We start from the raw sequence: 22,730 nt of genomic DNA, 5'->3' as shown, positions 1-22,730 counted from the left end.
TTGTTTTTGTTCCAGTATTTGTTTTTGTTTTAGTAATTGGTGTTGTAATGTTAGATGTTTGTGTTTGTTGTTCAAGTGTCATCTTCTATTTGGAATAAAAAGTAAACTTTAATTTAAAATGATTTTGGTACACAGATTTATGAATATGAAAACTAAGTAGTGGAACTAGATCCACGATATGGACATTTGTTCTTATTATGCCCTAGTTGTCTACATATGCTACACTTCCTCTGCATTTTCTCTGCGACGTCCATTTCAGTTCTAATGCGCCTGCTATTTGGGCGACCACTTTTATTCCGCCGCATCGATTCGTTGTGCCAAACAATTTCCCCGTCATACTCTGGCCAATACGCCTCCAATGCTACCACCGGAAAGGGATTGTCGTATACATTGAGCAATGTTGCAACTTTGTAGATTGGAGACACTAGCGATAATGCATCGAAGTGGCTGTGTGAACACGCTGCAATGACATGGGAACAAGGCATACGATAGGCCTGAAATTGACCACAGTCGCACCAACGGTCTGGTATTAGGACCCTATACTCTTGTCTGGGCAGCCCTTGGTTGTGGTCAATTGTTTCCTTGACACTAAAAGTGTGGCCATGGCGGTCGAATTCCGTAACCCGATGGCTGCTGGCTTTGGCAGATTCCTGCCTCATAAACTTCATGCAGGCATCACTATATACTTGACTCGTCTGCAACACTTCATTCCAGCGCCTGCCTCTTGTTACGAACAACGTTGCCATCCGAAAATAGGTCGCACTCACCAATGCGGTTACCGGGAGGTTACGTATGCCCTTAAAGACGCCGTTCATTGATTCCACAAGATTTGTTGTCATGTGGCCCCACCTCACCCCATCGTCGTATGATCTAGTCCACCTCGCTCTGTCAATATTATCGATCCACCTCCCTGCATCAGAATTTGCCAATACTATTTCCCGGCGGTAGTATTGGAATCCAGGTTGGTTTAATGCATACCCCGCGTTTATCAAATGTTGCTTCAAGAAGTTATCCTTGAACTCCCGCATAAAATTTTGAGCAATATGCCTGATGCAGTAGACATGCATAGACGGGGGGTCATGCCAACCATTTGCTGGATTATTGTATGCACTGTCTATTGAAGCGTGCCTGTCAGAAATCACACAGATGCCAGCTTGTGGAGTCACGTGCATTCGGAGATTCTTAAGGAAGAAACTCCAAGCAGCAGCCGTTTCTCCTTCTACCAATGCAAAGGCTATTGGGAAAATATTAGAATTGCCATCTTGTGCGACCGCCATCAGTAACGATCCTTTGTATTTCCCATACAGCCAAGTTCCATCGACTTGAACAAGTGGTTTGCAGAATGTGAACCCGATGATGCAGGGACGGAATGCCCAGAAAAGTCTATGGAAAATTCCATTACCTTCTAGACGAGTTCCGTCAGGGGATTGTGCCGGCAAGGTCTCCATTATAGAAACCGTCCCAGGTGAATACAATCGTAGTGCAGCCAGGTAGCGTGGTAGTTGTTTGTATGATTCCTCCCAGTTACCGTATACAAGTTCAATTGCCTTGGTTTTCGCTAACCAAGCCTTTCTGTATGACGGTGTATATTTGAAAACAGCCACACAATGGGAGATAATTGTTTTGACCTTCAGTGACGGGTCAACCTCAACTAGAGGTAATATGGAATGGCAGATCATATCATGGCTAAGTTTGCGATGATCCTGTGCCATGTTGGTGTTGACGCAAATGTGAGCTTGAGATATGGACCCTATCACCCACGCATTATGTTTCTTCTTGTACGATGCCATCAACCTATACCCACACTCCGGATTTTTGCATACAATAACGTATCTTTCCGGATTTGATTTGATAACATCATAGTCAACACAATTTTTCAAGTGCCAGTTCTTTATTGCTAACAGACACTCTTCCTTGGTCCGAAATTGGTCACCCTTCTTTAAGTCCTCATCAGACCTCATATATGGGTTGTAGAACATATCTGATGAGGGCTCATCCTCGCCCAAGTTAAGTGTTGTGAAGTGCGCAGGCGGTGAGTAGCGTTGCGCTATAGGTATTTGAGCTTGGTCTTCGTCTTCAGAATGACGGTTCACCAAGTCATCAACCACGTCTTCAGCATCATCAACCACATCGTCTTCAATGTGGTGCTCAACATCTTGTTCGTCATCAATCACAGGATCAATAACCTGTGATTGAATATTCTGAGTTGGTTGAGGTTGTTCCAACACAATGTACAACACTATGTATTCGTAACCAGAGTACTCATGGTTACGAAGCATGTATTGTGTCTCCATGTCATTTTGTATCAATGACTTATAAAACTTGACAGAGTTATTTTCTAAAAAAAAAGGTTGTTGATAAAAAATTTGGGACACGGGTTGTCTTAGTTTGGACTCAATCTTCCTTTTCAGATAAGAGAAGTCAGCTCCTCTATTTAGACAAAACCGAGTGCATTCGGTGTTTCTAAATAGGAAGCCAGACATATCACATTCATAAGTCTCACCATTGACGTGAGCTTTGATTTTGTATTGTGAAGAAGATGACATGTTTTGTGAAGGTTTTGTGAAGATTGCTGTGAAGATATTGTGAATGTTTTGTGAAGATTGTTGTGAATATATTGTGAATGTTTTGTGAGGATTGCTGTGAAGATATTGTGAATGTTTTGTGAGGATTGTTGTGAAGATATTGTGAAAATGTGTGTGAATATTTATACTGCAAGATTCCCACACATCTTTGCATGCATGTCTTTAACCAAGTCTTCCCCAAGAGCAACGCATGCAAAACTTGGACACGTGTAAAGCATGCAAGAATCTTGCAGGCTAGGTGCAGCTGCATGCATGTAATAATTTTGACACGTCTACTGCCTATCCATGAAATGTATTCTCCACCTAGTCTGAACTTAGTCTGCAAGATTCCCACGCATGCCAACACTACCACCTAGCCTGCACCTATTCTGCAAGATTCCCACCTAGTCTGCACCAATGCATGCCAACACTACCACCTAGCCTGCACCTATTCTGCAAGATTCCCACGCATGCCTTCCACGTGTCACATTTTTGCATCAACCCAACCCAACCCAACCCCGAAGATGCATCATATTTGGGATTGGAACATCAACCCAACCCAACCCAACCCAACCCCGAAGATGCATCATATTTGCCTTCCACCATATTTGGGATTGGAACATCAACCCAACCCCGAAGATGCAGCTGTTTGGACAGCAAAAACGGCCATAATGCGGTTCACCACTGTGGAGATGCACCAAAGTGACCGTGTCAAGCTGCAATTCGGAATGCATCAAGAAATCCCAGGCCCCCCAATGTCTATGGAACCTTGGCATCTAAAAAAAGTCAGCCACCAGTGGTATACCAACAACAACCACCACAACACATGTCCACCCCCCAACCAAATCAACAATACATACCACAAACTCAACCCCAATACCATGAAGACTACCAACAACAAACTCAACATTCCCACCACCATCAACAGTCCCAACACCTACCACAATATCAATCCCCCCACTTCCACCAATCCCAACACTTCCATCACGACAATGTCCCGAGCTCTTCCAGTCCTCCACCTAGCCCCGACACGGGTATACAAGAGGACTACCAACAGGACTACTACACACCACAACAAACATTGTACTTTGGCCAACCCGATTCAACCCTAAACTACCAAAGACCACAATTCGAGGGCGCACCCAGCAGTAGTCAGTTTGTCCCACCGAGACAAAGCTTTGAGGGCACAGAGGGGACCCGTCTTTCCTACAGCACTGAAGGGACTTCAACCCAACCACAACGGCAAACGGCAAGGGGACGCGTTAGGGCAAGGGGTGGTAATAGGGAAGCACCACCACCACGTGAACCGTCTAGGCGAGCAATTAGACCTCCCCCGTGCGGATCGTACAAGGGACCGCATCATATGTGATTAATCATATCTTTGTAATATTTGTCTTGTCAATTATTATAATAAAAATATTTTCTGTTTATTATCTTTATATCTTTATCTTTATCTTTAAAGATATTGTCTATCATATCTTTTTATATATATATATATATATATATATATATATATATATATATATATATATATATATATATATATATATATATATATATATATATATATATATATATATATATATATTAATTTACATGTGTATAAATATTTATTTACACGTATATAAATTAATTTTTTTTCCAAAAATTTACAAATAATATTAATTACTTATAAATTAAATTAATATATACATATATAAATTAATATATATATATATATATATATATATATATATATAAATTAATATATATATTACTTGAAATGGCATGCTGTCAATGAACATGATTTTGAAAAGGAAAGGATCGAACATGATTTGAAAATTGAATTTTTTTTTTTAATAACCAGATTTTTAAAAAAAATTTCAATGTCTAAAAATGAAACAGACTCTAATTATATTTTATTAAAATTATAAAAGAAAATTAGACTTTTTCTAGATTCTAAATAGAAATAAAACTTCTTGATATTTGTTACATTTATTTAATTATTAGTATTTATTTTTAAATTAATAAATGCATAATAATTGAATAGAATAAGAATTAATTAATGATTAATAGGATTTAATTAATAATTTATTAGATTATTTTTTTACTCTTATTCATGATGAATAAGAATTAATTCATAATTGATTAGATAATTTTGTTAATGCCATAATTTTGTATGAATTCAATGTGTTATAAACTACTATTATTATTTCCAATAAAATTATAGACAATATAACTCCTATCAATTATGGTGGCATGTTGTTGCATTTGATAATCTCTTACTAATTTTTTTAAATATATTTTTAGTTCTGATTTGATTAGTTTCAAAATTTTATATTTATTTTATTTTTAAGATAAAAACAAGATTTTAATCATATTATATAGATGTGAATAATCTTTATCACTCTATTATATAGTTCTAAATATTTTTTAACACTCTAAATAAGGGTAACATGGTACAAATGTTTGAAATTCTAAAAAAAAAAAAAAAAAAAAAAAGATTTAAGGGTAGGCGCCACTCCTAGTGGCGACTTGTCCTACCCTTTAAGGGTAGGCGCCAACTAGGGTGGCGCCTAGGTGTATATTAGGGGAAAAATTGTCCATTTTGGTAATTTTTTGGAAAAAATGAGTATTTTTGAAATTTTTTTAAAAAATCTGGATATTAAAAAAAAAAATTCTAATCCTGTTATAAAAATAATTTTAAAAATATGTTATACGGATGTTATATGGTGTAAGAATAGCGTTAAACATATGTACACACAAAACTTGTCCTTTTAAGAAAAATATTTTCTTTAATAATGTACATGTACCTACAAACATAGTTACATATATAACATCCATATATGATTGTAGTAGCATTATGCAAAATACAAAAAAAAAAAAAAAGTAGAGAAAAATTCAGAGACAGAGAGAGAAACAAATTTGAAAAGATAAGATGAGATACATTTCATCCCTTAGAAGTCCAAAGAAAGAAGAACATGAAGTACCAGAAGCTATCACTCCAATACTACCTCCAAACTTCAACAAACCTTACATCAATGAAGATTTCTATCTCTTCGATGAGCTCGAAGAGTACTTGAACATCGAAGAAGAAGAACAAAATTCATCACCACAAAACACATGTAACAGTAGTAATGAGCTTCATTGGGATTTCATGGAATGGAATGAGTTTCCATTTAATGAAAGGAAAGATGATAACATAAGCAAATGCAATTTTGAGTTGAAGAGAGAAATTTACAATGATGGATTTTGGGAAGTGGATGATGAAAATTGTGTTGCTTTGAAATTGAATTTGAATTTGAATTATCAAGATGTTTTGGATGCATGGTCTGACCGGGGCTCTCCTTGGGCTGATGATTGTTCTCTTTCATTGTCTTCCTCCAATAATTGCTCCTATGTAAGTTCTCATTATCCAATCTTCATTTTCATCCTTCTGAAAACTGGAGAGATTAATCTTTCATCTGCAGACATGCAGAAAACTGCAGAGATTAATCTCTCGTATTAGATATGACGATTTTATTTTCATAACTTTTAATATATTTTTATTTATGAATATACTACTTTGAATCTGATTAACATTAGATATGAATTATGATATAAACATTGTAAATTATATTTTATTTAGATGGGAGAAGTGCCAATATTGGAAGAAGAGAGAACAAGAAGAGAAGCAAGTGTTCTTAGGTACAAAGAGAAACGTCAGAACAGATTGTTCTCTAAGAAGATAAGATATCAAGTTCGGAAATTAAACGCTGATAAAAGACCAAGAATCAAGGTCACACTTTTTGAATAATAATAATAATAATATATTTTTTCTATTGAGCTTTTGCAACACTTTGGTTATTTTGTTTTGTAACGAAAACAACTTTTTGTGATATTTTGGATGTAGGGTCGCTTTGTGAAGAGACACTGAGGTCACCCAAGAAAAATATCTCAATCTCAAAATATCTTCTAAAATATCTAAGGCCACACTTCTCTACATGTATTTTTAATTGATTTTAATTCTAATATTGTTGTATTTATCCATTCATATTATGTTTCTCTTCCTAAAGAATTGGAAGAGAATGAATTATACTAACGACATTTATGGCTACTCCAAATTTATGAATTGATTTACTTCTGATTTTTGAATGAATATGTTCTTAATTTGTGTCACCAATTTTTGAGATATATCCACTTGTTGTTGAGATTTTTCTGTCAAAAAAGTGAGGTCTATAATTGCTGTGTAGTGAGAGTGAGGGATTTAGTCACAAAGTTCATTGAGTGGATGTAATATATCATGCCTTTTTATTTTGCTTCACTAACAAAGTGTGATTTTTGTATAGGGAGAAGGATACGAAAAATTATCAAAGTGGCTTGACGGGTCTAGATTTAATTCAAACATCACATAATCCAAAATTATTAAATACTACTTAAGTTTTTTTTTTATAAGTAACTTCATTGATTTATAGCACAATGATACTATTGCCCTTACAATAGAAAACATCACTTCTTAAACTCAAAAACATAACAATAATGATCTTCACCTTTAAATTCAACTTCTCTTAAGACATTCTATTTGTTGTAGAAATCATGATACACACACTTCCATACATATATGACTTAACAGTCATGTCCATAATGCAACATCCGCTACTAATATCATCCACTTCCCTTTGCATGTTAAATCCATGTTGAATCTTTCTACATCCTTTACCCCTAGCCCTCCACATTCTCTTGGTCTGCATGTCTTTTCCCAGTTGAGCTAGTGCACTTATTTCATTAATTATGACTGTTTCCATAATTGTTTTTGTTGTATCCTAGTCATTTCCTTCCAAACATGTGCATGAGCTTTATAGAAGGACAATGATAAATGGATAAGTTGTTAAGGACTGAACTCAAAAGTGTAACCCTCTCATCTCACCCATTGACAGGTGTCCCCCTTTACAAGTGGACAATCTTCTTTTCATATTATCAACCATTGGTCTCCTCATTGCTACTCTTCTTGAATTGGATACTACAGGCATTCTAAAAGGTTGAATGGAAACTTTCCTCTACAGGATGCTAAGAAAGTTGAAGTCGTCTGCATGAATTGTTCCTTCAAGTTTAGGTAGAGGAAGAGGCGATGGAAGAAAACCTGATAAAAGTCATATTCAATGTAACAATTGTCAAAAGTTTGACCATTATGCAAGTCAATGTCAAAGAGGCAAGAAAGATTAAGAAAGTGATACAAAGCTTGTACAAAAAGACGAAGTGATGCTAATGATAACAACAAAAGAAGAAGAAAGATTCAAAGATCAATGGTATCTCAACTCAGGTTGTTCGTCACACATGACTGGAAGAAAAGATTGGTTTATAAACATCAGTTCCTCGTTGAAGAACAAGGTAAAATTTGCAAGCAACAATATTGTATCTACTTAAGGTATTGTGATGTTCTGATCAAGAGAAAGGATGGTAAACAATCATTAATTTCCAATGTGTTGTACATACCTCGCATAAAGAGTAATGTGTTAAGTATAGGTCAGCTGATCGAAAGGAATTATAAAGTATTGATCGAAGATAGAATGATGAGAGTGATTTACTCGCATAACAGGTTAATCTTGAAGGCTCATATGTCTCATAATAGAACCTTCAGGATTGATGTGTTAGAACACAAGTGTCTGGCGACTGTAGCTAGCAGAGATGAGTGCTTATGGCTTAACAGACTTGGCTTGAATTTTAATGGTTTGGGCCAACCGAAAATCCATATTCTATAAGAAGTATGTGAAAAATGTGTTCAAGTAAAGCAACACAAGAATATCTTCAACAAAGATATAAGAAGCAAGTTAAAATACACTCTTAAGATAATCTACTCATACGTTTGTGGTCCTCTCTAGGTAGATTCACTTGGAGGTAATAAGTATTTTGTTACATTTATTGATGATTACATCAGAAAGTTGTGGACCTACTTAATCAAGAAGAAAAATGATGTGATTGATGTCTTCACCAAGTTCAAAACAATGGTAGAAAGACATATCAGTCACAAGATTAAGATTCTGAGGATAGATGGAGGTGGAGAGTATGTGTCGAAATATTTTGACATATTATGTACAAAAGAAGGAATTGTGCATGAGGTGATGCCACCATATACTCCTCAGCAAAATGGTACTGCTGAAAGAAAGAACATAACCATTACGAATATGGTGAGAAGTATGTTAAAAAGAAAAGATCTCCCAAATGAGCTATGGGGTGAGGTTGTGTGTCGACGATAACATACATATTAAATAGATGTTCGACGAAGAGGCTTGAATGTATCACACCATAAGAATGTTGATTTGATGTCAAACCTAGCTTAAGCCACTTGAAGGTGTTTAGATCCATAGCACATAGGCATCTGTCAGATCAGTTGATGAGGTTTGTTGTTATTTGGTAATGTATGAATGACTAAACACAAATTTGTATTGTTCTTTATACGTGTATGTATGGCTCAATAAAAATCTTGTAAAAAAATGAATCAACCCAAACCGCATTTATTTGGTTTGTTTTGGTTCGGTTTTATTTCTAAAAGTCAATTGAACCAAACCAAACCGCATGCATTTTTTTCTTGCAGTTTGAATGATTTTTAGCATCAAAACTGCACAAACCGCACCGCGAACACCCCTAGATTAAACGATAACTATGTCCCTAAAAAAAATTCCTCTAAAGAAGATATGGGTTGACTGATGACTCTAAAGAAGATAAATTGGTTGAACACATCTATGTCCCTCAAAATAAACCTCGTTGTGTAGTTTTTACTCCCAAATCTGAGTTCATCCAGAAACACTACTCCACTGGCCATGACAGAGGTCTCAAAATCAGATCCTATTTTCATAAAAGTGGTCATACAATTGATGTACGCTTCAAAAAGAATGACTTACCCCCACACCTCAAGAGGATCAATTTGGCAGACAACTCCAATACTTAAAAGGCTTTTACTAAAGATGGTCAACAATAAAATACTAATATAACCTCTACATACATGCCAACAATCACCTTCAGAGTTGATAAAACATATCTTCAAAATCCTTAACATGTTTCTCTTTATGACCTACACACATATACCACTCCAACTTCAGGTACTTCTCCGACAACCCTCGTGTCTAACTTCTTTAATCAAACTTGGATTTTGGATATTGGGGCCACAGACCATATGGTCCATTCCAATCATCTTTTAATCCGCATTGTCCAAATCAAATAAGTTTTAATATGGATTTTAATGATAACTTTTTCTTACTAGTGTTTTATACATACTCAGTTTTCACACAAACCTTATTTTTATCCCCAAGTTAACTGATTCTCTCAATTTACATGTTTATGTCAGTTTGTCTTCTTGTCTTTTACATAGGAAGCATACCTTAAATATGTTTAGTACAATAAATTTGAATAATGTCCTTTTACATCCTCATTTCCCCCCATCACACATAAAACTCACATTGCGGACAATAATCAATCTTCTACCCCTTGTACTTATATTCCCAATCACAAAATTAATAATTATACTTTGTGAGATGGTTTATTAGGCTACCCTCTAATGAAACTCTTGCCCATATAAATAAACATCTGAATTTGCACCTTACTACTAAATATAATGTTGCTTATAATACTTGTTTGTATGCTAAACAAAACCGTTTTCTTTTAATCATAGTATTATATCTTCCATAGATTGCTTTGATATTGTTCACATGGACATTTAGGGTCATGTTGCCACCCCATCCATGTTCATCCATAGATATTTTTCTCACCATTGTTGATGATCACAACAAATTCTGATTGATCTATCTCATGAAGCTCGAATTTGAGACATCGTTTTTAATTATCATTTATTTAATTTTTTAAAACCCAATTTAATAAAACCATCAATTTGTAGCAACTTCTAATATCAAATCTTCGTCCAAGAGAGAAACAACTAGAAACGCTTACTTGGGATGACAAACATCTCTTGTTATTCCTTACCAAGAACATCAGAGTTAATGTTCCTCTTGCCATTTGTAACTTCTTAAAGGAAATTATAATCATCTCTAGAGAGGAAATGACTTTCCTCATACCATATGGAAGAGTTCTTTCTGAACTTTTCTCTAAGTTAGAGATAGTTAATAGTGATACTATTGAAGTTGAGTGGAATCAGAACTTTGAATATGCGGAATAGTTATTTGTTGTCTTGTTTTTAATTAATGAAATATTTCCTTTCATATTATTGCATATTCTTTTTAATTGATAATTTTTTTAGAATTACTAATTAACAAGAAAAAAAATTAACTAAGAAAAAAGAGAATATTGGAAGGCATCAAGTGAGAAATCATTGAAAAAAAATCTTAAAGGCAGTTACAGGGATTCAAAGTGTGTTCCATTATAGCTATATTTCCTCAATTTTCAAAAACACCTAGGTAATAGGTTTATTTTTTTATGGAGAAAATATGACGCTCACTTATAGCTATATTACCTTGATTTTTTATAAAACCGAGGGAAATATTGTTTTTTAAATAAAAAAATTCAAACTTGTCGCTCCCATGACCTATACGCTCGGTTTTTGGCATGTTCGAGGTGAAAGTTTCGTCATAAAAAGTGTTATTTGTCATAGTCTTAGGTTGAAGACTAGGTTTTATGTTAGCAGCTTCAGGTATTTAAATTTAGGTTATGTAATGTGGGGCTTGTCTCAGGTGGGGAGAATTTGTGAGTGAAACTATTTTCGTGAACCTATGTACAATTGCAAAGTTGAATTGATCCGAAAGATTATATGTCTTAAGTGCGCCACAAACATCGTGAGCATAAGTTCTTAATTTATTGTACTAATAAAGACATTGAGTCAATCACAATACGAGATTATAGACAATAAAATCATAATGATTTGATATTTTAGTCATTTATCTTTGGCACTTATATTTTACATGTATGTTGTGTTATTACAGAACATAAATGACAATATGAATAACTAAACTAATATATGGATGTACTATGACTCGACGAGCTAACCAACATACAAACTATGCAAGTTAATATAGAGGATAAGGTTGACCACATGTCAAGTTTATAAAAAGTCGAGGCAGGATCATTAGCATAAAGGATCGACCTAGCTATTATGAAAAAGGTTAAAAGACAGCAAGTCACTCACAAAGAAGGATAAATATGTCAAACTACAATCGGCGTATTAAAGTGCGAGCTAACAGAACTAAGCTTGAAAGCACACATTTATCAAGCAAGGTCGTCGACAAGACCAAAAGGCTGGATATACGTGAGTTCATACTTTAAGCAATTATTTCTATTTTATTATATAAGATGAGCTATTGTCTCTGCCGCTTTTAATATCTTTAAAGAACTCTTTAACTTTGGCCGTGAATAATGGGTGTCGCTCATTTCCCATGTGTGAGTAGTGATTTTGTATGAGGCGTCCCCTCTTTTAAGTTTCTGTAGGATATACGTGAAACGTGGGAAGAACCCATATGCTACTAAAATTGTTGGACTTCCACGGGAAGATCCTTGTCGCCCCACGAGACGAATACATGAACGCGCTGGATTTTCACCAGAAGACCTTGTCGTCTCTCAAGGAAATATAAATATGTTGGACTTCCACGAGAAGATCCTTGTCGCCCCTCAAGGCAATACAAACATGTTGAACTTCCACAAAAATATCATTGTCGCCTCTTAAGGGAATACATGAACACGACGGACTTCCACGAGAAACTCTTTGTCTCCACTTAAGGAAATATTTAATACGCTATACTTCATGAAAAAGATCATTATTGTCCCTAGGGAAATACAAATAAACTATCTAACTCATCACTTGGGGGACTCAGATTCTCCTCGTGCAGGAACAAAAAATGAAAATCTCACCTAAGAGGCATGACCAAAGTCTTGCTTGAGAGACTTGGTCTTAAGTCTTGTTTGAGGGCTCGATGGAAGTCCCACCCGAGAAGGTCAATGCCTCATCTGGGAACCTTAGCCTAGGAGACTAAGATTCCCAGGTTATCCAACTCCCCACTAGAGGGACTTGGAGTTTCCTCGGATGGGACCCAACATGCAAATCTCTCCCAAGAGGCACGACCAAAGTCTAGCGTTATAAGAAAACTTCTCTCCATCCACGTGATATAGTGACGTGAAAATCACGTGGCAAAAAAAAGGAGTTGCAACGTGATAATCGCGTCGCTACATGTTTTTATTATTAAAAAATTGAGAGTCATACTTGCACATGGGAAAGGCTGAAAAAATTTTAAAAAAAATGTTGTGACGTGGTAATCATGTCGCATCTTGAAAAGTAAAATAAAAAAAATAAAAGATTCAGGCGTACACATGTTGGCAAATGGGGGGAATTTGAAAGTTTCAAAATTTTAAGTTGTGACGTTAAAATCACTTTGCAACGTTAAATTCAAAAAAAAATGTTTATGAGGGAAAATTGTGAAGTGAAAATCACGTGGAAAAGTTGTGAAGTGGAAATCACACGCAAAGTTGTGAAGGAAATTTGAGAAAGAAGCTGAATATGTGTTGCGTGAGAGAGAAAATATAAAAATATATATAGCAATCAGCAACATGATTTTCACTTCACGATTATTCCACGTGAAATAAAAAAAGTCAGACGTGCACAAGTTGGCAGATGAGGGGAAATTTGAAATTTTCAAATTTTAAGTTGTGACGTGAAAATTACTTCGCAAGATTAAATTCAAAAAAAAAATAGGAGGGAAAGTTGTGAAGTGAAAATCACGTAGCAAAATTGTGAAGTGAAAATCATGTGACTGATTGCTCTATATATTTCCAGATTTTCTCTCTGTCCAGATTCAGCTTCTTTCTCAAATTTCCTCTTTCAATTATTCCATCTTTCTCAAATCTCTCTGCCCATATTTTCTCTCTGCCCAGATTCAACATTTTTCCTCTCTTTCGCAAATTCCAGCTTTCAATTTTCATCTTCAAATTAAAAGGTATTTCAAGACAACCCAACTTTTCATTTTTTATTTGTTAAACATTGTGTTGATTTTTTTTTTATAATTAACATTGTTAAATTTTTTCTTTAAGATTTAAGCTTCTAGCTACAAGATTCAATTTTTTTTAATCTTCATTGAGGCATTTAAGCAATTTATTATTACTTTTTTTCAAATTTAAATAAATATATATATATATATATATATATATATATATATATATATATATATATATATATATATATATATAGATATATATATATTGGATTGTTGGTTGTTGTTATTGTAGGATAATCTTTTTTAAAATAGAATTTTATTAAAATAAATATATAGTTAATATAAAATTAATTTACTAATATATTTGAACATGATTTTTTTAAAATATAATATTATTTTTTATAATATATTATTCTGTTTATATATTATTTTTTAAAATAGAATATTATTTTTCATAATATATCATTAAAATATATTATTTTTCATAATATATTATTTTTCGTAATATATTTAATCAGAATTTTATTTTTTAAACATAATGGTGTGAAATAGTTTTTTTTAACATAACAATATTATTATTAATTTTAGTATATATTAAAACGTAAAATAATAATTATAGTTTTTTTATTTTAAAAAACAACCATTTTGTGACGTGATTTTCACTTCACAACTTTGCCACGTGAAAATCACGTCGCAACTCACTGTAACCTTTTATGACATCACTGCTACTACTGAATTACAGCAGATAAAGTGGGAAAGTCTATGCAGAATGTTGTGTCATAAATATCACGTGGCAAACTGTTGCGACGTGATTTTCACGTGGCAAAGTTGCGACGTGATTTTCATGACGCAACAGAGTTACCACACGTGCTCCTACTGCGTGAAAGTTCACGTCGCTAAAAATGTGTTATGAAATGATTTTTCACGTTGTGGCGTGAAAATCACGTGGCTACATACAAATTTTTTGTAGTCCATCATAGAGAACTTTTTCAAGCTTCTAATTACAACAACAACAACATCAACACCATTTTGTGAGATGGATCTCAAAAGAACGAAGCGTTAGAGTTTTGAGCAGCTACATATAAGTTAGGCTTAATGTAAAATATTTTTAACGAGTGCTTTTATAGTAAAATCTGATTATCTTATCCCTCGGTTATTAATGAAACCGACGGGATATATCATTTAGTTTACAAAAAAATTATAATAATAAAAAAAGGTTCCTGAATTATTTTTCCCCTCATTTTTTTTGAATAACCGAGATAATAAGTTGATTGTCCCCTCGGTTTTGTTGAAACCCGAGGTAATATGTGGTTTCTATTTCTAAAAAAAAAGAATCATGGCGCGCATTGGAATCACATCACTAGATGAAAATCATGGTTTCTATTTTCAACTCTTGTGTCTTCAAACATGATTTCAAAGTCTTTTCTTTCCTTCAAAAATGTCTTGAACAACCTTAGATGAAAATCTTTTGTTCGTTATCAATGAAAAGTTTGTTATTTTTGATGATTTGTGTTGGAGTTGCAGTGGAAATTTGACTTCTAATAATGATATGAAATACAACTCTCTTAAAGTTAAACAAGAAAATAGTATAACATGAACAATGAATTTGTATGAAGAGATATAAGTGTATAAAGAAGAAAGATTGAATTTGTATGTATGTTGTTGATTTTAATACAAACTAATGATTCATCTTATATAGTAATCCACATACTATAAAATGACTGAAGCATATTACAAAACACATATAAGCCATGTTATTCCTATTATTGCTCCTTACTAATGTTGCATCTTGCCATAATTAGTTTTGACTAATTATTCCCACAATTCTCCACCTCGTTCATAATTTGAAATATTCAAATTTTGGACGAATATGGAATAATGTTTAGCAAGTTCAAGCAGTGTTGAAATTTGCTACCTGATACAACCTTGGTTAACATGTCAGCTGTGTTATCATCAGTATGTATCTTCGTAAGAGAAATATGTCCTTCCTCTATGACATCCCGTACAAAATGATACCTTACATCAATATGCTTGGTCCGAGCATGATGAACCTGATTCTTAGCCAAATGGAGCGCACTTTGACTATCACAACTCAGTTTTACACATTCTTGTTTCATACCCAAATCATCTAGAAGACACATTAGCCACAATGCTTCCTTAACTCCTTCTGCTACTGCCATATATTCGACTTCTGTAGTAGAGAGTGCCACTGTAGACTGTAACATCGATCTCCAACTAACTGGTGCACCGTGTATTTGAAACACATAACCAGTAGTAGATCGCCGTTTATCTAGATCACCAGCATAATCTGAATCAACGAAGCCACTTATTTGACATGTATCTCCACCAAAACACAATCCGGTGTTAATGGTACCTTTCAAGTACCTCAAAATCCACTTCACCGCTTCCCAATGTGCCTTTCCCGGATTCACCATGAACCTGCTAACAACACTTACCGCTTGTGAAATATCTGGACATGTACACACCATAGCGTACATCAAACTGCCAACTGCACTAGCATAAGGTACATTTTCCATGTTTGCCTTATCTTCTGCTGTAGTGGGAGACTAATTTCTAGAAAGCCTAAAATGTGGAGCTAATGGAGTAACCACCGACTTAGCACCTTTCATTCAGAACCTTTCAACAACCCTCTCTAGATAGCCTTTTTGACTCAAGAACAGTTTTTGGTTTGTCCGCTCTCTTCTAATCTCCATACCTAGTATTTTCTTCGCAGCGCCCAAGTTTTTTGTCTCAAACTCTTTACCAAGTTTAGACTTCAACTTATCTATCTCCACCTTGCTTTTGGAAGCAATAAGCATGTCATCGACATACAATAATAGATAGATATAATCACCTCCACGAAGCTTCTGAATATAGACACAACTGTCATAACTACTTCTATGGAAGCCTTGTTTTATCATAAAAGAATCAAATCTCTTATACCACTGTCTAGGAGATTGTTTCAACCCATAAAGTGATTTCCTAAAGCGACATACATGACTCTCTTTACCTTCAACCTTGTATCCCTTAGGTTGATCCATATAGATTTCCTCATCTAAGTCTCCATGCAAGAAAGTTGTCTTCACGTCTAGTTGTTCCAGCTCAAGATCACCATGAGCTACTAAACTTAATAGCACCCGGATAGAAGTATGTTTCACCACCGGAGAAAATATCTCATTGTAATCAACTCCTTCCTTTTGTGAAAACCCCTTGGCCACTAGTCTAGCCTTATATCTTGTGTCGCACGACTTAGTATGATCTTCTTTTCTTTTATACACCCACTTACAACCGATAACAGTCTTTCCCACGGGCAATGGGACTACCTCCCATGTCTTATTCTTATGAAGAGATTGCATCTCTTCCTCCACAGCAACCAACCAACTCTCTCTATCTTTTTCTTTAATAGCTTGCTTGAAGATGATCGGCTCATCATCTTCAACTGAGAGTGCATATTCCACCAAGTTTACCTACCCATAATGCCTCAGAGGTTTATCTGACCCAAACTTCTGAACTATTTTATAATTTCTCTTTTGCCTAGTGGTTTCCAAAGATTCCTGTTGTTGTTGTTGTAACATATGTGTATTTTCTTGCTGAACCTCCTCATGATCATGTTCATCCTCTTCCTCATCTTCACTGGCGATAGGATTCTCCACCTGACCACGACTAGAATCTGGTTGGTCTTCAGATTCTATCTTAATAACTTGATTCGATATTTTAACATCACCATCATTAGGCACCATAGAATTTTCATCAAATATAACATCCCTGCTTATCACAAACTTAGAATCTTCTACACTCCAAAGGCGATAGCCTTTGACCCCTTTTGCATATCCTAGAAAGATAGCTTTCTTGGCTCTATTATCAAGTTTGTTATCCTTGACGTGATAATAGGTTGTGCATCCGAAAATTTCCAGTCTTTCATAATCAGCATGTTCACCTGACCATACCCTATAGGGCGTGTCTCCACCTAAACTGGAATGTGGGGATCTGTTTACTACATAACAAGCTGTAGCAACCGATTCCGCCTACCATTCTCGACCTAACCCAGAATTAGAGCGCATACACCTTGCTTTCTCAAGAAGTGTACGGTTCAGTCTTTCTGCGACTCCATTCTGTTGTGGTGTGCCTCTGACCGTCCAGTTTCTAACAATGCCTTCCTGATCACAAAACCTCTTGAAAGCTCCATCCGTATACTCTGTACCATTATCCGATCGCAGAGCTTTCAGCTTTCTACCTGTTCTGTTCTCAACCATTGCTTTCCAACACTTAAAAATATCAAATACCTCATTCTTATGCTTAAGAAAATAAATCCAAGCATACCTTGAATGATCATCAACATATGTAACAAAGTACCTGGAACCACCCTTAGAAGTAACTGGAGTCGGACCCCAAACATCAGTATGCACGTAGTCTAGTATTCCCCTGCTTTTATGCTTGCTTGTAGAAAACTGCAACCTATGTGCTTTTCCATACACACAATGTTCACAAAATTCCATGCATGGCTTTTCCATGTTCTTCAGCAAACCTTTCTCACCAAGCAGTGATAGACTCTTTTCAGACATATTCCCAAGGCGCATGTGCCACATCCTCGTACATTAAGTCTGGTCTTTACTTCTATTGATTCCAACTGCCAAATCACTCGTGAAAGTTTCCGCCATAAGAGGATAAAGATTCCTGTGACGAACACCCTTCATCACAACCAACGAACCACGAACAACCTTTAAGACTCCATTTTCCAAGGTTATTTTGCAACCATTTTCCTCTAGTACACCAAGAGAAATAAGGTTTTTTCGTAAATTAGGGACATGTCTCACGTTCCTCAAAGTCCTTACCGCTCCATCATGCATCTTGATTCGTATTGTACCATACCCCATAATTCTACAGGCATGATTATTCCCCATTAAAACTGTACCACTATTTGTATTTTGGTAGGTAGTAAACCACTTTCTATTTGGGCACATATGGTGTGAAGCTCCTGAATCAAGCATCCATCTTCTGGAGATATCATGGTCTTGCTCTGAAACCGAGAAGCAATCATCCTCGCCATTTGAGACATAACTCGCCTCCTGCAAATCTTGTTGTTTACCTCTTGAGTTGTTTTCGTTGTTGGTATAATTTTTAAATAATACCCTCTTATTTGGACAATTTGCTTTAAAGTGCCAAAGCTCACCACATTTAAAGCATGTTCTTTCCGCATGAGCTCTAGATTTTGATCTAGACTTGCCGCCCCTGCCCTTAGATCTTTCATTGTTCCTTCCCCTACTAGCAAGCAACCCTTGTGCATGTTCGTTATTTTCTCCACCATTGCCAGACATCCCACTAGTAGCAATCTTTCGAAGATCATCCGCTAATAACGATGTTCTAGTCTCATCCATAGTTAGAGTATCACCCACAAGCATCAATGTTTGAACTAGATTTTCATACTTCTTGGTCAATGAAAGAAGCAACATAAGTGCTTGGTCTTCATCATCAATCTTCACTCCTATATCTTTCATTTCTGATATAATCCTATCAAACTTGTTAACATAATCCCGGATTGAGGTGCCTTCCTCCATCTTGCATGTATACAATTTAGATTTTAAGTATATCCTATTTGTTAGAGTTTTCGTCATAAAATTATTCTCTAACTTTGACCACACGGCGGCAGCCGTTGCTTCTTCATTAACCAAGAAAGCAACATCCCTCTCAAGGCATAAGATTATCGCTTCCCGTGCTTCAAGATCTAGCTCTTCCCAATCCTCATCCTTCATACTCACAGGTTTTTGTTCTTTCCCTGCTAACGCCTTATGCAACTTTTGTGATATAAGCATATTTTTCATCTGCATCCTCCAATAAGAAAAATCATTTTTTCCATTGAACTTGTCTATTTCATATTTCCCAACCTTGACGGTTCCACTAGTAGAATCCATTATAGGCTCTGATGCCAATTGTTGGAGTTGCAGTGGAAATTTGACTTCTAATAATGATATGAAATACAACTCTCTTAAAGTTAAACAAGAAAATAGTATAACATGAACAATGAATTTGTATGAAGAGATATAAGTGTATAAAGAAGAAAGATTGAATTTGTATGTATGTTGTTGATTTTAATACAAACTAATGATTCATCTTATATAGTAATCCACATACTATAAAATGACTGAAGCATATTACAAAACACATATAAGCCATGTTATTCCTATTATTGCTCCTTACTAATGTTGCATCTTGCCATAATTAGTTTTGACTAATTATTCCCACAATTTGAAAGACAAAAGTTTTGATCTAAGGAAAACTATTCGCAAACAAAAGTTGAATGGTTACTTTGACATTCTTCATGGATCCATCAACATTAATCTCGTTAAAGAGTTCTGGTTAAATGCCTTAGTTAGGCCATCTGGTCATGATGTTGACTCAATTCAGTCCTATGTCAACGACTCTCATATCATAATTACTCAGTCACTTACTGCTAAGACAATAAATTGTGAAGAGGAAGGTTGTTGTGTTGAACATTATAGATTCAAAAAAGTCTACTTAGATCACTTTCGCCTAATTTATGCCAACTACGATAATCTCATCAATCCTGCTACTCTACTACTAATTGGAAAAGTTTTGTATCAACTTATAGTGTCAAATCTCCATCCAAGAGAGAAACAATTGGAAATGCTTACTTGGGATGATAATCATCTCTTGTTATTCCTTACCAAGAACATCAAAGTTAATCTTCCTCTTACCATTTTTAACTTCTTAAAGGAAATTATAATCATCTCTAAAGAGGAAATGACTTTCCTCATACCATATGGAAGAGTTCTTTTCTGAACATTTCTTTAAGTTAGAGATAGTTAATAATAATACCATTGAAGTTGAGTGGAGTCAAAATTTTGAAACATTTCCTTTCATATTATTGCATATTTGTTATCTTGTTTTTAATGATACCATATGTAGAATAGTTATTTGTTGTCTTGTTTTTAATTAATGAAATATTTCCTTTCATATTATTGCATATTTGTTTTTATTGATAAGAAAATCTTTTAGAATTACTAATTAACAAGAAAAAAAATTAACTAATAAAAAAAGGGAATATTGAAAGGCGCCAAGTGAGAAATCATCGAAAAAAACCTTAAATGCAGTTACAGGGATTCAAATAGTGTTCCCTTATAGCTATATTCCCTCGATTTTCAAAAACACTGAGGTAATAGGTTTATTTTTTTTATGGAGAAAATATGGCGCTCAATTATAGTTATATTATCTTGATTTTTTATAAAATCGAGGGAAAATATTGTTTTAAAAAAATCAAATTTTTCGCTCCCATGACCTATACGCTCGGTTTTTGGCATGTTCGAGATGAAAGTTTCGTCATAAAAAGTGTTATTTATCATAGTGTTATGCTGAAGACTAGGTTTTATGTTAGTAGCTTTAGGTTTTTAAATTTAGGTTAAATAATGTGAGGCTTGGCTCAGGTGGGGAGAATTTATGGATAAAACTATTTTCGTGAACCTATATATAATTGTGAAGTTTAATTGATTTGAGAGATTATGTGTTCGAAGTGCGCCACAAACATCGTGAGCATAAATGCTTAATTTATTGTACTAATAAATACATTTAGTCAATGACAATATGAGATTATAGACAATAAAATCATAACAATTTGATATTTTAGTAATTTATCTTTGACACTTCTCTTTTACATGTATGTTATGTTATTACAGAACATAAATGACAATATGAATAACTAAACTAATATCTGGATGTATTATGACTCAACGAGCTAACCAACATACAAACTCTGCGAGTTAATATGGAGGACAAGGTTGACCACATGGCAAGTTTATAAAAAGTCGAGGCGGGGTCATTACCTTAAAGGATCGACCAAGCTATTATGCAAAAGGTTAAAAGACAGTAAGTCGCTCACAAAGAAGGAGAAATATGTCAAACTACAATAGGCGTATTAAAGTGCAAGCTAACAAAACTAAGCTTGAAAGAACACCTTTATCAAGCTAGATCGCTGACCAGACCAAAAGGCTGGATATACACGAGTTCATACTTTAAGAAATTATTTCTATTATTATATAAGGCAAGCTATTGCCTCAGCCACTTTTAATATCTTTAAATAACTCTTTAACTTTGGCCGTGAATAATGGGTGTCGCTCATTTTCCATGTGTGAGCAATGACTTTGAGTGAGGCGCCCCCTATTTTAAGTTTTTGTAGGATATACGTGAAACACGAGAAGAACCCATATGCTACTAAAAATGTTAGACTTCCACGGGATGATCTTTGTCGCCCTACAAGGCGAATACATGAACGCATTGGATTTTCACGAGAAGATCCTTGTCGTCTCTCAAGGCAATTCAAATATTTTGGACTTTCACGAAAAGATCTTTTCCGCCCCTCAAGGAAATAAAAATATGTTGAACTTCCACAAAAAGATCATTGTCGTCTCTTAAGGTAATACATGAACACGACGGACTTCAACAGGAAGCTCTTTGTTGCTACTTAAGGAAATATCTAATACGCTAGACCTCATGAAAAATATCATTGTTGTCCCTAGGGAAATACAAATAAACTATCTAACTCATCGCCTGAAGGACTCGGAGTCTCCTTGTGCGGGAACAAAAAATGTAAATCTTACCTAAGAGGCATGACCAAAGTCTTTCTTGAGAGACTTGGTCTTAAGCCTTGTTTGAGGGCTCGATAGAAGTCCCACCAGATAAGGTCAATGCCTCGTCTGAGGGACTTAATGTCAATTAACCCGACTCCATATGACTTAGCCTAGAGGACTAAGATTCCCAAGCTATCTAACTCCCCGCTAGAGGGACTTGGAGTTTCCTCGGATGTGACCCAACGTACAAATCTCTCCCAAGAGGCGCGACCAAGGTCTAGCCTTAGGGACTTAACTTAAAAGTCTTATATAAGGGTTTGATAGAAGTCTCGCCTGAGAGGTCCAACGCCCCGCCTAAGGGGCTTATAGTCTCATCAACCTGTTTACCGCGAAAATTGGTAAACAACCGCTGATCTTCCAAATTACTATATTTGGTTACTTACAGGATCGATCAGATTGATTCTAAGACATGTGCTAACTGTTTTTAAAGGTGAATTCTAATGAACATAAATACTTCGACGGTGTTCATACCAACAGTAATTCGTTAAAGGATTTAATAAAAATATAAAATGAAAGAGGGCAAAAGGAATGTTGTAAATCGAAAGTAAATGGCAGTAAAGATAAACTTCTGGGTAAAAGTATAATTCTGGAAATAAAGAATTGATTAAATTACTTCAAGTAAAAAACAATGGTGTGACATCAAA

General features: G+C 35.0%; 1 protein-coding gene across 1 annotated transcript; it reads left to right on the top strand.

Moving 5' to 3' along the window:
* The first annotated feature begins 5,370 nt into the window (after positions 1-5,370).
* On the top strand, positions 5,371-6,681 carry LOC127118493 (zinc finger protein CONSTANS-LIKE 6). Its single transcript, XM_051048704.1, has 3 exons — positions 5,371-5,943; positions 6,172-6,321; positions 6,436-6,681. Exons 1-3 carry the CDS (start codon positions 5,482-5,484, stop codon positions 6,457-6,459), a joined length of 636 nt encoding a protein of 211 aa, XP_050904661.1. The 5' UTR covers positions 5,371-5,481; the 3' UTR covers positions 6,460-6,681.
* The last annotated feature ends 16,049 nt before the right edge of the window (positions 6,682-22,730 follow it).

Source organism: Lathyrus oleraceus, chromosome 2 (genome assembly GCF_024323335.1).
Source record: "Lathyrus oleraceus cultivar Zhongwan6 chromosome 2, CAAS_Psat_ZW6_1.0, whole genome shotgun sequence".
In the NCBI taxonomy this organism is placed as follows: Eukaryota; Viridiplantae; Streptophyta; class Magnoliopsida; order Fabales; family Fabaceae; genus Lathyrus; species Lathyrus oleraceus.
The sequence above is the reverse complement of the archived record's forward strand: the minus strand, read 5'-3'. Positions and strand labels throughout refer to the sequence as shown.

What these genes read in the sequence shown, in the direction of transcription:
- LOC127118493 (XM_051048704.1), top strand. Translation starts at nt 5,482, where the DNA reads ATGAGATACATTTCATCCCTTAGAAGTCCAAAGAAAGAAGAACATGAA. An exon ending in CCTCCAATAATTGCTCCTAT is followed by an intron (nt 5,944 to 6,171) that starts GTAAGTTCTCAT and finishes TATTTTATTTAG; the next exon opens with ATGGGAGAAGTGCCAATATT. An exon ending in ATAAAAGACCAAGAATCAAG is followed by an intron (nt 6,322 to 6,435) that starts GTCACACTTTTT and finishes TTTTGGATGTAG; the next exon opens with GGTCGCTTTGTGAAGAGACA.